This window comes from Orcinus orca, chromosome 11 (assembly GCF_937001465.1).
Source record: "Orcinus orca chromosome 11, mOrcOrc1.1, whole genome shotgun sequence".
In the NCBI taxonomy this organism is placed as follows: Eukaryota; Metazoa; Chordata; class Mammalia; order Artiodactyla; family Delphinidae; genus Orcinus; species Orcinus orca.
In genome coordinates, this window is record NC_064569.1 from 7,664,769 (window position 1) to 7,678,660 (window position 13,892).

General features: G+C 43.6%; 2 protein-coding genes across 4 annotated transcripts in view; one reads left to right on the forward strand and one right to left on the reverse strand.

Annotated features, from left to right (window-relative positions):
• Positions 1-13,892, forward strand: part of RIMKLB (ribosomal modification protein rimK like family member B) — a 127,128-nt gene that overhangs the window by 51,842 nt on the left and 61,394 nt on the right. The gene's annotated exons all lie outside the window — the stretch shown is intronic.
• Positions 410-11,353, reverse strand: MFAP5 (microfibril associated protein 5). 3 transcript variants are annotated; one of them, XM_004281165.3, is made up of 10 exons: positions 11,141-11,350; positions 10,565-10,624; positions 9,567-9,602; positions 6,475-6,519; positions 5,677-5,709; positions 5,212-5,247; positions 3,615-3,641; positions 2,788-2,875; positions 2,124-2,197; positions 410-847 (listed from the first exon to the last, which is right to left on the reverse strand). In XM_004281165.3, the coding sequence occupies exons 2-10, from the start codon at positions 10,620-10,622 to the stop codon at positions 735-737; spliced, it is 510 nt and encodes a 169-aa protein (XP_004281213.1). In that variant the 5' UTR covers positions 10,623-10,624; positions 11,141-11,350; the 3' UTR covers positions 410-734. The 3 variants fall into 3 exon arrangements, with proteins under 3 accessions (XP_004281213.1, XP_033264061.1, XP_033264062.1); XM_033408170.2 differs by lacking the exon at positions 9,567-9,602 and having other exon boundaries at positions 677-847; XM_033408171.2 differs by lacking the exons at positions 6,475-6,519; positions 9,567-9,602 and having other exon boundaries at positions 677-847; positions 11,141-11,353.

Consider the following 13,892-nt stretch of genomic DNA (forward strand, 5'->3'; position numbering starts at 1 on the left):
TCTAATTAACTTGTGGAGGTGGGCTAACCCCCATACTCTACCATAAATGAGTGGGTAAATGAGACTTGCTAGCCCTACTTGCCGACTGAACAAGTGCATGAAAATTTGAATAGTTTTATACCTGGTGTACTCCTCTCTCTTTAGCCTTGGTCTTGTATAACTCGGCTCTGGAGAATTTTCTACGACTACAAAAATTACCATAATTCTTCTCCTAAAAAGGACCTACCAGGCAAATGTTAGGACAATCCAGCAAAATAATTAATAAAAGTAAATGGGACTATGTAGGTGAATGGGGGTTAATCTAGGAAACTCTTGAATGAAAAATAAAGTTCCATGGTTAGTTAAGGTAGACAGTGATAACGTCTTCCACCCTAAGATCTATCTCAAACAGATTCAGTAGTTAATTATCATTTTTAATAATTTTATTGAAGTTTATTTTCCCTTGAAATTGTATGTAGAATGTTTGTATCCAAGCCACATGGTATATCTACTAGGTCTATGATATGGGGAAGCAGCAAAACCATGCAATACTATAGACTATTTTAAGTACTGAAAAATGAGATAAATGGGTGAAAAATCAAGAAGTAGGGGCAAAAGCTAGACATTGCGGTGGGATTGGTTTAAGAAATACTCATGTCTATGGGTTGGCTGACAATGGTTGGACAAGAAGTTCCCTCTCCGAGCAGCTCCCTCTCCCTCCCACCCACACATTCTTTCTTTCCTCTTCCTTGACATCACAGACCACTGGGTCTCTGCAAGTTCACATCATCACAGGGGGGAAGGCGGAAATAGCGGGAGCGACGGAGTCGCCTTGGGGGTAGACCAGCCATCTGACGGCAGAGTTCATCTAGAAGAGAAGCAGAGCATAATGGGATGAGGATGCGGGAAGATGGCAAGGGCTCGTGTCTTAAGGAAAGGGAAGACTGCAGGGTGGTGTAGTGAAAAGGTTGAAGAGAAATAGATCAGGGTTAGAACCCCAGCCCTGCCACTTACTGGTTATTTACTTCCTACCAGAAAGTTTAACTTTTCTGAACCTCACTATCCCTTTCTGTAAAACAAGCATTAAAATACCCACCTCAACAAGGTAGTTGTCAGTATGAAAATGAAAAAATGGATACAAAGGTACCTAGCACACTGGTGGTCGGTAAATTTTAGTTTCCTTTATACACCGTGCTCCCAATTCTTCTAATCGTGGACTTATTAAACAGCAAAAATATGAGGTCCAGTCATTCAATATACATTTAAATGTTTACTATGTGAAAATGGCTAACTTTAGCAAGTCCCCTGAGACACTTGAAAGTGCCTAGAGTCCCAAATACTCATCCTCAATGTCAAGGTGCTTCCCTTGCAGGTGGCTTGCATAGAGCCAATTGGGGGCAAGCAGCAAGTTTCCTTCTGCGAAGTTAAGTACAGCTCTTACTCAGGGGCTTGGTGTAAGGCGGGCTGCTGAGTCAGAGTGGCTTTCGTGTGTGGTGCCTTTGCTGACCACAGCCATCGTTTGGGGCTGGCCAGGGGCGAGGTGACAAATATCTTTTTTCCCACCATGCACAGTCTATAACCACACACTCTGGACCCTTGTAAAATCTTTCTACCTTCCTCTACCTCTGACATTTCACAATAAGCAAGGTAAATGGTTCTTGGAATTGGTGGAATGTTTAAAAGGTAGCTGGTGTCTAGGAGTCCAATTGATTCTTCACATATCCAAATGCTACTGCCTCCAAATCAGTGGCTTTCCTCGCGCCCCCAGAGTTATGAACGTGGCTGCAGACGAGTAGAGACTGTTATTTTTAATGGCTGACTTGGCCTTCCAGCTAGAAGTCTGGTGAATAATCTTCAAAGCAACCAGAGCATCTGAAATTTCTATCTCTATGTAAGAGAAGTTAGGGGTTACTGTCTAGTGGGAAAGAGATCTGGGGAGGGGTGCTTTTCTTAGGGTTATGTATATAGTAAGCGTACTGCTTTCCTTAGATTGTTTATTTGGGGTAACATGTTGGAACGGGAGCTATTGTACGTCAGGGAATAGCCCAAAGCCCTCCTGCAAAGCCAGACCTCGGATCTGTTAGCGCCTTGTGCCTAGTTATCACTCTCATTACTGTCCCTCCCCACTAAAAAGCCAGTCTTACCTTTCATAACTTCATGCTCTTTACAGACAAGACGGGAGCAGACCTCATTGTTGATGATGTACATACGCCGTAAACTGCCACCAGTGCAAATGTCACGGTGCAGGAAGGAGATAGAAAAAGCATTGAGAGGGAGATCTAGCCTCGGCCTGCGATGCCTCTTCAACTCCTGTATGTCCCACTCTTCCCTATCTGTTCTCCCCTTATCTGGATTTCCTTAAGTGTTTCAGACTTCTTCCTCACACTCCCCGCCCCACCCCACCTCCCCAAGTAGTGTAGGAGACGGGAATGGGATCAATCACTCTTCTTGGTGACACTTTGCACACTCCACCTAGACTCAAGCTTCATACTCCTCCCCACCATTCCCTACTGTTTTCTACCTTCACACTTGGATGTTCAGCTCCAGCCTTTTTCAGCGAGGTGGTACATTTGATAGACTGGAGTTTCCCTCATGATGATCCTGCCTCCAGCCCCCACCTTCCTTTGCCTTCTAGCGTCTACACTTATTAGTCAAACTGTTCTCTGTGTGCCTCAAGCCCTACTCCACGTGCTCATTGGCACCTTCAGGAGTAGCTAAGAGAGTTATGCTAAGAAACGTCTGCCCCTCCAAAGACTGAAATTCCACAGTATCATGGACGATGCTCTCTAGGTGTTCTGGGACCTTTACCTGGTAAAGCATAATTGATGGATGCATTGCTTCACTGGCCGATGCACAGAGTAGAGTCTTGTGCAGGCAAATTTCTCATCCCGGCACTCTGAAGAGGCCCAACATAAAAAACACGGGGAGGCGTAACAAACAGGCATGAACAAAGGGTTAAGGGGATGGAGGAGGGGAGAGAGAGCTGGGGAAAACCTACAAAGTAATCTCTACAGGGGATCACTGTAAGTTGGGGCATGTTCTTCCTGTCACCAAAACAAAGCAATAATAGAAGTTGGCTAAAAAATGAAATTTAGGTGCTTCCCTACCTGGAAGGAAGGTGGGTTAAAATAGTCCCTGAGGTCTCTTCTAGGAAAAAAAATCCTTCTAGGGTTATACAGGTGGCAACATGAAATATCAAATGCTAGCAGTCCCATTCTGAAGAATTTGAATTCTAAGGTGGGTCACTATTTCTCTGTTCTGGTGGGTTTTCAACCCTATCTGCACATCAGAATTATCAGTACATTAGAGAAAGCATGACATCTACAGTCATATGGAGTCCTTGCAGTCACTTCCCAACCCACTAACCAACAGATAGTGTCCAAAGTAGTTTAGGGAGAAGACTGGTCTGGGACCATGCAACGGTGGTCCCATCTTTTTCCCATGACTTTTAGAACAGGAGCTCGTAAAACAGTGGGGTGGGGTGGGAGGATAATGAAGAGTATTACAAATACGCTTTGAGATAGAATTGGAAATAAACTAGAAGATGTACCAAGTATCCTCCCAAGAGCAAGGACAAGGAATTCTCAGGAAGGAAAAACAAAGCTTAAAAAAAGACATGCAAAAGACATTCATACCTGTGGTGGTATTTTTATCGGACGAGGCTAGAAGGCAAAAATTTTATTCAGTTATTACTGCTTCTAGAAGTCACTGCCCTGTAACTGTCATGTTGCCTTACTTGAGACCCACGTGTGGCACCCATAAATAGATGAATTAATAACTCTTTTTTAGCCACTTCTAAAAGAAAACCCATAATGGGGTGTTTTGATCCACAAAATTGAAGAGATTTAACCTGATTTTAAATGATTTTTGTCTTTCTCCTTTCTCTCCTAGAGAGTTGAGAAACTCATTGTATTGAGAATATCTTTGTTTCTATCAAGAGGCAAATTTAGTAGAAACACAAGGCAACGAGCCATGCTCAGAAGAGCGTCATCCTGGAGCTAAGGGGAGAAAAGATTATTATTCTGCTGTGGAAGCTCTAGATACATCATCATCGGTTCTTGGATAAAAGTTATTTGGTAAAGAATAGCAAGGGTCATAGTCACATCCAGCCCTAACCTAGGGGCAGGTTAAATACCAGCGAAGTTTGTAAAATGGAGACTAAGTCAAGGAGTAAGATGAGTCTTGAGGAAATTGACTAACCACGGGAGTTATCTGTTAGAATGTCTTTGGAAGGGTTGCTTATAGGATACCATAGGAAGAATGCTATATCTGCCGCATGGTTTCAATTACAGGTTTATATGTTGAGAATTCTCAAACTTATATGTCTAGCCCAGATCTTTCTCCTAATAAGCTCAAGACTTACAAATCCAACTGCCATTTTGTGGAAGAGTTCATGGAGTTTTTTTTTAAAAACATCCTTCCATATCTCAAACTGCCTTATCTTTCCCCTTCACCAATATTCACATTGGTACCACCATCCACCCAATAGCTACCGTCTACCTAATAGAAAACTGGACATCATCTCAACAGTCCCTGCTCGCTGACAGCTCATTTCTCTCCCTTACCTCTAATGTAGTTCAGGCCATCATATTTTATTGGGACTAGGCAAAAGCATTCTCACTGGCTTTCCAGTTCATGAATCTGCTTAGGACCTTCCTTTGCATGCATTATTCTCTGATTGGTTTTCATTTCCATTCTAAGCCTTTGCCCATATTGTTTTCTTTACCTAAAAGCTCTTCCCCTTTCTATTCACTTGTCTTCCAAGAATCAACCTAGTCAGTATGCCTTCCATAAAAGCCTTTCCTAACTCCCAACACAAAGTATAGTCAAGGACTCTTTGAGTCTTCCACAGCTTCTTTTGCTTATCCTGATTATAGCATTTGTAAAACTGAATAAGGTTATCCATTCCTTTGTCTATCTCGTCTACTAGACAAAAGATATCTAGAAGGAGATCAGTTTTGCTCACCCTTGTCTTACCTTTACCCATCCAGTCTCAGAAACTTGGAGAGAAAAATCAAGGCTTGGTATTTTGTGTATCAAACCCCTCGCGCAGTTCTTGCTTGTTAGGGGATCAAAAATGTCTTTAATTTAACTTATACTGTTGGACAATTGTGCTACATAAAATGGTAGCCCTAATTAGGATCCTTCACCAGCCATACTGCCTTCTGTCATGGGGGATAGGGAAAGACCAGAACGGGCCCGGTGGCCCTGGGATCCCAGATCTGAACTTACCCAGGTCATCTGTGGGAGGCTTGATATCGGCCAGAACTGAAAAGGCACAAAACAGCGGTGTGAGGAGGGTTTCGAATTGGCAAAGGGGAAGGCAGAAGGCAAGAGGGAAGAATATAGATAACAGGACAAAGTCAAGACTGTGGCTGGGTTTGTGTATTATGTCCGAGGGAATAAAGTTAATTGAAAATAATTAAATATTTTTTGAATATTATTTGCCCTGTTGACATGATGCTAATTTTTGGAAGACTTTAATTCATGCTTTTTAAGCTATTAATCCACTTTGCTTCCTGTTTTTAGAGGACTAGCAGGATTCTTTCCTTTTATCCCACCGTCACTGAACAACATCCCTTTCCCTGTGATAAAAATACATGATTAATTCAAGAGCTGGAATAAATAATTGTGAATATTAACAAGAATCACGCCATCTTTAAGGAGATGAAACATACCTGTAGGAGTGAAACCTACCTGTTTCATCTGTAGCAGGATCATTCACCAGATCTGCAAAGATACAACATAGGGAATGAAAAATGCAAGTCGGAAAAGTAGCAAAGAGGAGCCGGATGAAGGGATGATGATCTAAAAGGAGGCAAGATTGAAGTGAAAGAATGTGGACTCTTGGGGAAAATATAAGGGAGCGATAAAAAGATTGGGCATGTTTAGAGCCCTCGGTGGCACCTAAGATAGACAACAGAGCTCTGAACCTCAGCAAGTCCCCTACATACAAATGAGTTCTGTTTCGAGAGCACCTTTGTAAGTCCAATTTGTTCGTAAGTCCAACAAAGTTAGCTTAGGTACCCAACGAACACAATCGGCTATGTGGTGCTGTACTGTAACAGGTTTATAATACTTTTCACACGAATAATACATAAAAAACAAACACAAAAAATAAACATTTTTAATCGTACAGTACCTTGTAAAGTACAGTAGTACCAGCTACATCACTGCTGCTTTTACACTTGCTTCTGGACATCCTGGGCTTGAAATAAAGATGCTGTACTACTGTACTCTATACAGTACCGTACAGTAAAGTACACAAAAGCACATCCACTTGTAGAGGATGCACACACGTGACAATGTACGCCAGACACAAGAACTCACTTAGGTGATTGGACATGAGAATGTTCAAGTCTTTGAAAGTTCGCAACTTGAAGGTTTGTATGCAGGGGACTTACTGTTCTAGTCTTCCTTTAAGGAAGGATGTACAGACCTCAACCCTTCTATCCCCAGTTTGAAAGCAAAGAAATAAACAAAAGAGTATCCTACTAGGATCTTCTGTGAATGTCTCTGGAGTCACTGGAGTCACATCATCTGCATAAAAACAATCGGGAAACATTTTCTGAGCGTCCTCTGTCCCCCACCCCTACACTTGCACTCCCAGTAAGTGAAATTGACAAGCACAGTAGACTCATAGTAAGATCCCACAGTGTTTTTCTTTCTTTGCTTCCCAGCCTAAGTCCTTTCCCCTGTAGCCCAAACAAATGTCACACTTTCCTACTTCCATAAATATACCTGTACGGTCCTAACACTAGAGAGTCCTTCTCCCTGTGTGCTCCTTATTTAGAGGAATGAATGAACTCCATGGCCATTAGACAGTCCACCACAGGCACGCCCTTTCTCGGTTAGACTTCGGTTTAGTGTTGGACTGCAAGAATGACTTCTTCATCCTAGCATATAATAACAGATACAGCTAATTTGGGATTACTATGTACTTGTTTTTACAGATGGTAAAACTCAGGACCAGGAGAATAAATAACTCACACAAGGTCATAGAGCTTGTTAATAATTATAATGGATTGATGACCTCTTTGCAATACTTATTTAAAATGAAAATTGTTTTTCTCAAACAGACTGTGACTTTTAAAAACTTTTTGTTTTATATTGGAGTATAGCTGATTAACAATGTTGTGATAGTTTCAGGTGTACAGTAAAGTTATTCACTTATACATATACATGTATCTATTCTTTTTCAAACTCTTTTCCCATTAGGTTATTTAATATTGAGCAGAGTTCCCTGTATACAGTATACAGTCCCTGTTGATTATCCATTTTAAATGTAGCAGTGTGTACATGTCAATCCCAAACTCCCTAGCTATCCCTTCCCCCCTGGTAACCATAAGTTCGTTCTGTCTGAATCTGTTTCAAGCAGACTGTGATTTTGATATTCATAATTTGGATGTAATTGGATATCAGTCTGATGATAGACTTTACACAAAAGAGTGTTCACAAAAGGTAACCTTGGTAGTTTTCTGATGCTCAGTGATAAGTGAGGTAAAAAGAGAGGGGAGAGGAAATGCCTTGTTGTTGATCCTTGGAAAGTAAATGCCGGAGGGGAAGAAATAAAAATGGTCCAGGTCTTAAGGTGGAAGCTATTTGGATAAACTAAGAAGACTGTATCTGAAACTGTAAATAACAGCAACTCCTGAAACAAATAGTCTCTGCTTTAAAAAGCAACATAACAAAGCGGTGTGAAGAGCTAAATGTTTGTTAACCATCCCACCGGTAATTAACCTTCACTGTAAATGGCTTAGAGTCATAATCTGTTTTACCCACTAGAGGTCAGCAAAATCACAGTTTGCCTTGAGGTCAGCTTATAAATGTTAGATTTAAAATCTGGTGAGAATAGCATTTTTATAAAGCATGTCAGAGTTACTGATCCTTGCACTAGAAGCAATACACGAAACTTTTTTTTTTTTTTTTTTTTTTTGCGGTACGCGGGCCTGTCACTGTTGTGGCCTCTCCCGTTGCGGAGCACAGGCTCCGGACACGCAGGCTCAGCGACCATGGCTCACGGGCCCAGCCGCTCCGCGGCATGTGGGATCTTCCCGGACCGGGGCACGAACCCGCGTCCCTTGCATCTGCAGGCGGACTCTCAACCACTGCGCCACCAGGGAAGCCCCACAAAACATTTTGAAGGATTTTCCCCTGCTTATTCCTTAACTCATCCTTTAAAAAAAAAAAATTCCGGATAGAAGGTCATCAGATTGACAACAGCCTCATCTTTAACACTCAGTATAAGCTTTTGTCTTCCGGAACAAATTTTGATAAAAGGAATTCAAGTCTGCTCCAGTCCCACAGGATATTTGAAAAGCCACTGACCTGAACCATTCCAGAAGCTGTAAGAAGGGAGTGGATTCTCCCCAGGGTGCAGCCCTATCCTGCCCTGTTTCCCATTCTCTCCAGCTACATTCCGGTCCAACCACGCACAGAAACAGAGGGAGCAGTGGGCGAACAAAGGGTTTGAGAGTATCCTGGCTGTCTCCTCAGAATTCCAGGCAGAGTACTAGTTTTCTGTATATTCCTCAGTTTACCCACCTTTTCCATGAGCTACCACCATCTGAATGCTTTATTAAGGATTCGTGAGTGTTCCCTGAAGGAACGTTCTCATCATTTCTTGTACTATTTCTGCATCACAAATCATAAAATAGGACTGGACCTTAACCAGCCCAAAGAAAGGAATTTGGATTTTTAGTTTTGCCACTGCTGACTATGACCTAGGTTCAAAAATGTAGGGATTCAGACCTCCGTACCCACAACAGAGAGAATAAAAAAAAAAAGCTTTTCTATATTTTAGCTTCTCTACCAGGATGCACAGTAAGAAATGCTATTGTGCCTCAGTATACACAAAGAAAACTGAAACAAGTTTAATAAGATAATACTTTACTCTGGTAATGTACTTGCAGGGTACTCTGTTTTTATTTTAGTCTATCCTAACTCATTAAAAGCCCCAGTTGTGACCCACTCATTTGGTTTCTGACCCATTAACCGGTTGCATACTGCAGTGCTCTCAGGGGTTGGGAAAAACGAGAACTTATGTTAGGTACCTGGAGGCAGCCTGGGAATGTTCATTAGAGTATCCTTCATCAAGCTGAAGGAAGTGGCCCTTTGGAAGCCAGAACTTTTGGGTTCTGTCTGATTGTGCCACAGATGCTCTGGTGCTGGGAAGACTTCTTAGGTCTGCATTTTAGTTTCTCCACTATTACATGGTTAGGAAAATGTTTTCTGTTAGGATCTGTGGGCATTTTCCAAGGGAGTGGAAATGAGATGGACATAGAGAAGGTCTGGGGAAAGTTATTTCAGTAGTTCAAAAGAGAACAAGAATGTTTTATGAATGGGCTCTTAGTCCCCCAACCAGGGATCGAACCCGTGCCTCCTGCAGTGGAAGCTTATAGTCCTAACCACTGGACCACCAGGCAATTACCAGGATAATAGGATTGTTGAACTAGTGAATTAGATCCTATTTCCCACACCTTGGCAATGCATCTCTGTGTTGTACTACAAATTCCTGAACTCTAACCGTTCGGCTACATTGTCCTAATAAGAACCTCATCAGAGCTCAGTTCCAAGGGTTCACCTACCTCCTCTTTGGCTGTTGACCCCTAGGGGTGTCCAGTCTGTATCAAAGGAAGGAGAAAATGTATGTGAATGAGTCCAGCTCTATACCCCGTAAAGCTTGTATAAGATGAACCAGAAAATGATGGGAAAATTGTACTTTATCTTTCAGTGTTTTATTTCTGTTATAGCTCAATATAAAAGTACTCAGAGCGTTAGTGCTACACACAGACATGGGAACACTCAAAGAGAGCAGATTCCTGAGAACAAAGGAGAGCTCTGCTATGCCCTGACTCAAGAGGCCCTCTTGTCCTCAGTCCAGCCAGAAGGGGTAGGGTCCTGATCCACACAGAAGGCCGGCAGACTCTCTGATGTCCCATCCTTCTGTCCCCACAGCCAACCCCTCTTAACTGCACTACTGAACAAGTCCAAAAATTATCATCTCACAGTCTGCATTTGGCCGAATTAAAAAAAAAAAAAAAAAAATAGGATTTTTTGAAAGCCAAGGTTCACTTTCTGTGGTCAATCTTCTAGTTCGATTCTTTGAAATCTGTGAAGATCATTTTTCATTTGTGTATAGATGTGGCAACATATTTTCTGTGTGCGTGTGAATCTGCTTGTGTGTAGGCTGGTACTAGTGTTTCTTAGGTGTATATATTCACTGTTTTCCTTCACGGTTTAAACTTGACTTTCTTGTGAGGTGATCCTTATATGTTTGTGTATGCATTTGTATATATCAGCTTCTTTATCCTTTGGGTTTTTTTTTTCTTCACTGCCCGGCTTGCGGGATATTAGTTCCCCCGACCAGGGATTGAACCCACGGCAGTGAAAAGTGACAAGTCCTAACCACTGGATCACCAGGGAACTCGCCGTGTTCTTCTCTTTAATGGCAATTCTAGAGCTCAATAGCAAGCATCTCTTCTCCTCTTCCCCTTCAGCCTCATTCCATCAAACCTCTAACATACACCTCCACCCACATCTGAGGAAATGACATTTTAGGGAGAAAAAAAAGGTAGGGACTCACCAGAGGGAATGATGAGTACAGTGAGAAACAGCAGCACTTTGGGTCCCAAAAGCAGCATATCTGACAGGTGGGCGGGGAGAGTAGAGATTTCAATTGCAGGCAAGGATATCTGTAGGATCTCTGTCTCTGCATCTTCCCAGGAACTTTCCTAGTGCCCCATAAGTCTCAGACCCTTCCTCTCTTTCACTCAACATTTCTCCTTCAAATTCTATTCTTTGATCATTTGCCATTATTCTCTTTGCTTTTTTCCTACCAAGTCAGAGGAAATTTTATACTGTAAATGGTTTATAATGACCCCCGACCTGTGGCGTCTTTCAACCCTAGTGTCTAATCTTCTGTTTTGAAATCTGTGGCTTTTTAATATCATCTGTTCATCTTGGTGTCTCCTCATTGGGATTCCATGGATAATTGGGATGTCTGTTCAATTCTAAGTCAGTGACATTCCCCATTGCCCTCTTCCAGCCTTTCAAAACACACACACGCACACACATGCACACGCGCGTGCGCGCGCGCGCACACACACACACACTCCCTACCCCTGTCTATTTAGGGTTTTAGACAATCAAAACAACTCACTGTTGACGGTTCTCTGCTCTTTCCACCGAGTCCTTTGGTTGTTGAATGTGTCTCTCTCCTTCTCACTCTGTTCCACTTTGGCTGGAGAGTAAGATGAACAGGGCCACTCCCTGGAAAGGACTTCAAATTTGGCCTACTCTGAAACAATGAGATGAGGGAGAGCGAGGAAGAGAGAGAGAGAGGGAGGGAGGGAGAAAGCCGGGCTAGAGAGTCTGAAGCTGTGCTACAGTATGAGGCTGGGAGGAGAAGGGGGATGGGGCTTTGCAGTCACTCACACCCTCATTCCGAAGGTTCTGACCACGTTGATGTGCTGCTCCTCCCTTGAAGGGCTGGCTGGCGCTCATATCTGCCTTCCTTCCGTGAGCCACGTTCTGGCTCCAGCCTCCCTTTCTCCTTGGGTTCCTTCTTACCTAAAGAGCAGCTCCTCAGCCCCCTCCGGTCACGCGCCCAGAATCTGTTTCTATTTTTCTGGCCATCTTCCATATTGGAATCATTCCTCTAAACCCCTTTCTCACTTTTGTCCTTTTAGAATTCCACACCAAAAATTTTCTTTGTATCCTTTTATTATTTTTTTAAATTTATTTTTTAATTTTTTGGCTGCATTGGGTCTTAACTGTTGTGCACAGGCTTTCTCTAGTTGCGGCGAGCGGGAGCTACTCTTTGTTGTGGTGCGCGGGCTTCTCACTGTGGTGGCTTCTCTTGTTGCAGAGCACAGGCTCTAGGTGCGCGGGCTCAGTAGTTGTGGCTCACGGGCTCAGTAGTTGTGGCTCGCGGGCTTAGCTGCTCCGCGGCATGTGGGATCTTCCCGGACCAGGGCTCGAACCCATGTCTCCTGCATTGGCAGGCGGATTTTTTTTTTTTTTTTTTTTGCGGTACACGGGCCTCTCACTGTTGTGGCCTCTGCTGTTGCCGAGCACAGGCTCCGGACGCGCAGGCTCAGTGGCCATGGCTCACGGGCCCAGCAGCTCTGCGGCATGTGGGATCCTCCCAGACCGGGGCACGAACCTGTGTCCCCTGCATCAGCAGGCGGACTCTCAACCACTGTGCCACCAGGGAAGCCCCTCTTTGTATCCTTATGTTTCTCTTTTTTCTTTGCCTCTTTCTTGACCTACACGTTTGACTCTCTCACCACCCCCCGCCCCCCTCACACGCCTTTGAGAATCTCATATATTGCTACATCCAGGCAAACAGACAGTACATGAGTTTTGTCCAAGAGGAGGGCTGCTGTCTTAGGAAAAGTTAAGGAACACAGAACCCTCAACTTTTTGAAATGTGGAGGAGCTCCATGAGAGGAGATTCCAGCCTTACGTTGTCTTTTGTCTTTGTTGAAGCTTATATTAAGAATCTTGGTTTCTGGAATCTTAAGGACAAAAATGCTATCAGAAGCCCAAAGAAAATTGGGGCCAAGTTCATTCTGCTTGCTTTATTTTCCATCAGTACTTTCCTTCATGTCACGTAATATGTACATAATGTTTTCTCTGATCCAGGAGCTATAAAAACTTTGTCTTCACTCTTATTCCTAGAAACTCTAGTGCTTAGACCATTACAACATCTCCACTTCGGAGGAATAAACTTGAATTACAGAAACTTCAAATCTGAAGAATGGTTGCCCTTACGTGCCCTTGCAGTGTGTAAATTTCAAGTTATCTGTTAGCTTCTTTAGTCTATATTTTGTATTTCCCTGATGAGCTAAATTAGAGAAGTGTACAGGTAGACAGAGCAGATAGTATTAATGGATTACAGACTAAAAGAAAGAAGAGAGTAAATGATGGAAGGGAAGAAGGAAGGAAGAGAGGGAGGGAGGGAAGGAAGGAAGCTGTCACGAGCAAGGAAGAGCTATGGACATAGTCAGAAGTAAGCCAATAGCACCTCTGGTTTCTCTTAGGAAGCTATACGTTCTCCATCTCTGAGATACATGGGTTCTGGTCAGTCCCCAGAACAAATCTGTGTACAAAACCCAGCTCTTCCTGGTCGGACCTGTCCAGAACTTGATCTTTTCCCACCTGTTCCACAATGAGAATGCAGAGGCTACAGAACAGATGTCTGGGGAGAGCCAGGGCAAGAAAAGGCAGGGAGGCAGGGGTGGGGGAAGAGACAAAAGCAGACGCAAAGCAGAACTGAAGCAGGGCCTACAACAGAGAGCCTAGAGCCACACTCATGTTTTCCATGAAGCACAGACAGATGGAGAAACTGAACTCAGGCCAGTCATTTGGCAGGGACAGCAATGACCTCAATGTGCTCCCAGCCAGAGACTGTAGCTTAGGACGGCCTCCCCAGGCAGTAGGAGGGGGCGCCTTCCTAGGGTCTCGAGGGGGAGTCTGAAGTTAGGGCAGTAAAAACAGGAACAAAATGTTCAGAGCAAGGCAGAGGGAGCAGGCAGGCAGCGAGCAGGACCTCGGAAGGAAGGAAGGGAGAGGAAACAAGGAAGCATGGCAGGAACTGGCAGAAGAGCAGAAGCCACCATGTAGTCTTTCTTGGTCTTTCAAGGATGCCGTTTACTTGAAAGCACTTGGGGTGATGTCTTGTTCATGGCGGCTCTGGTGGCCCCTTCTAGCACAAGTCCCTGTTTGTTTTCAGAGTCTCTGCTTGGACCCCCAGTGATAGAGATCCTCTGATTTACTTTTCTCATTGGTGGTTATCATTTAATTACATCAAGTCAGAGTCAGCAGCCACGGTCAGGAATGAGCAACTACCATCCAGAGATGTGAGCCTAGACTCTTCCGAGGTTCTCGCTGACCCTGGGGAAAAACTC

Excerpts from the sequence above, each read along its gene's own strand:
- MFAP5 (XM_004281165.3), bottom strand. The coding sequence starts at position 10,622 with ATGCTGCTTTTGGGACCCAAAGTGCTGCTGTTTCTCACTGTACTCATC. Across the intron at positions 6,520-9,566 it reads GGTCAACAGCCAAAGAGGAG|ATGATGTGACTCCAGTGACT; the intron begins GTAGGTGAACCC and ends GTTTTTATGCAG. Across the intron at positions 2,876-3,614 it reads CGATAAAAATACCACCACAG|AGTGCCGGGATGAGAAATTT; the intron begins GTATGAATGTCT and ends GGGCCTCTTCAG.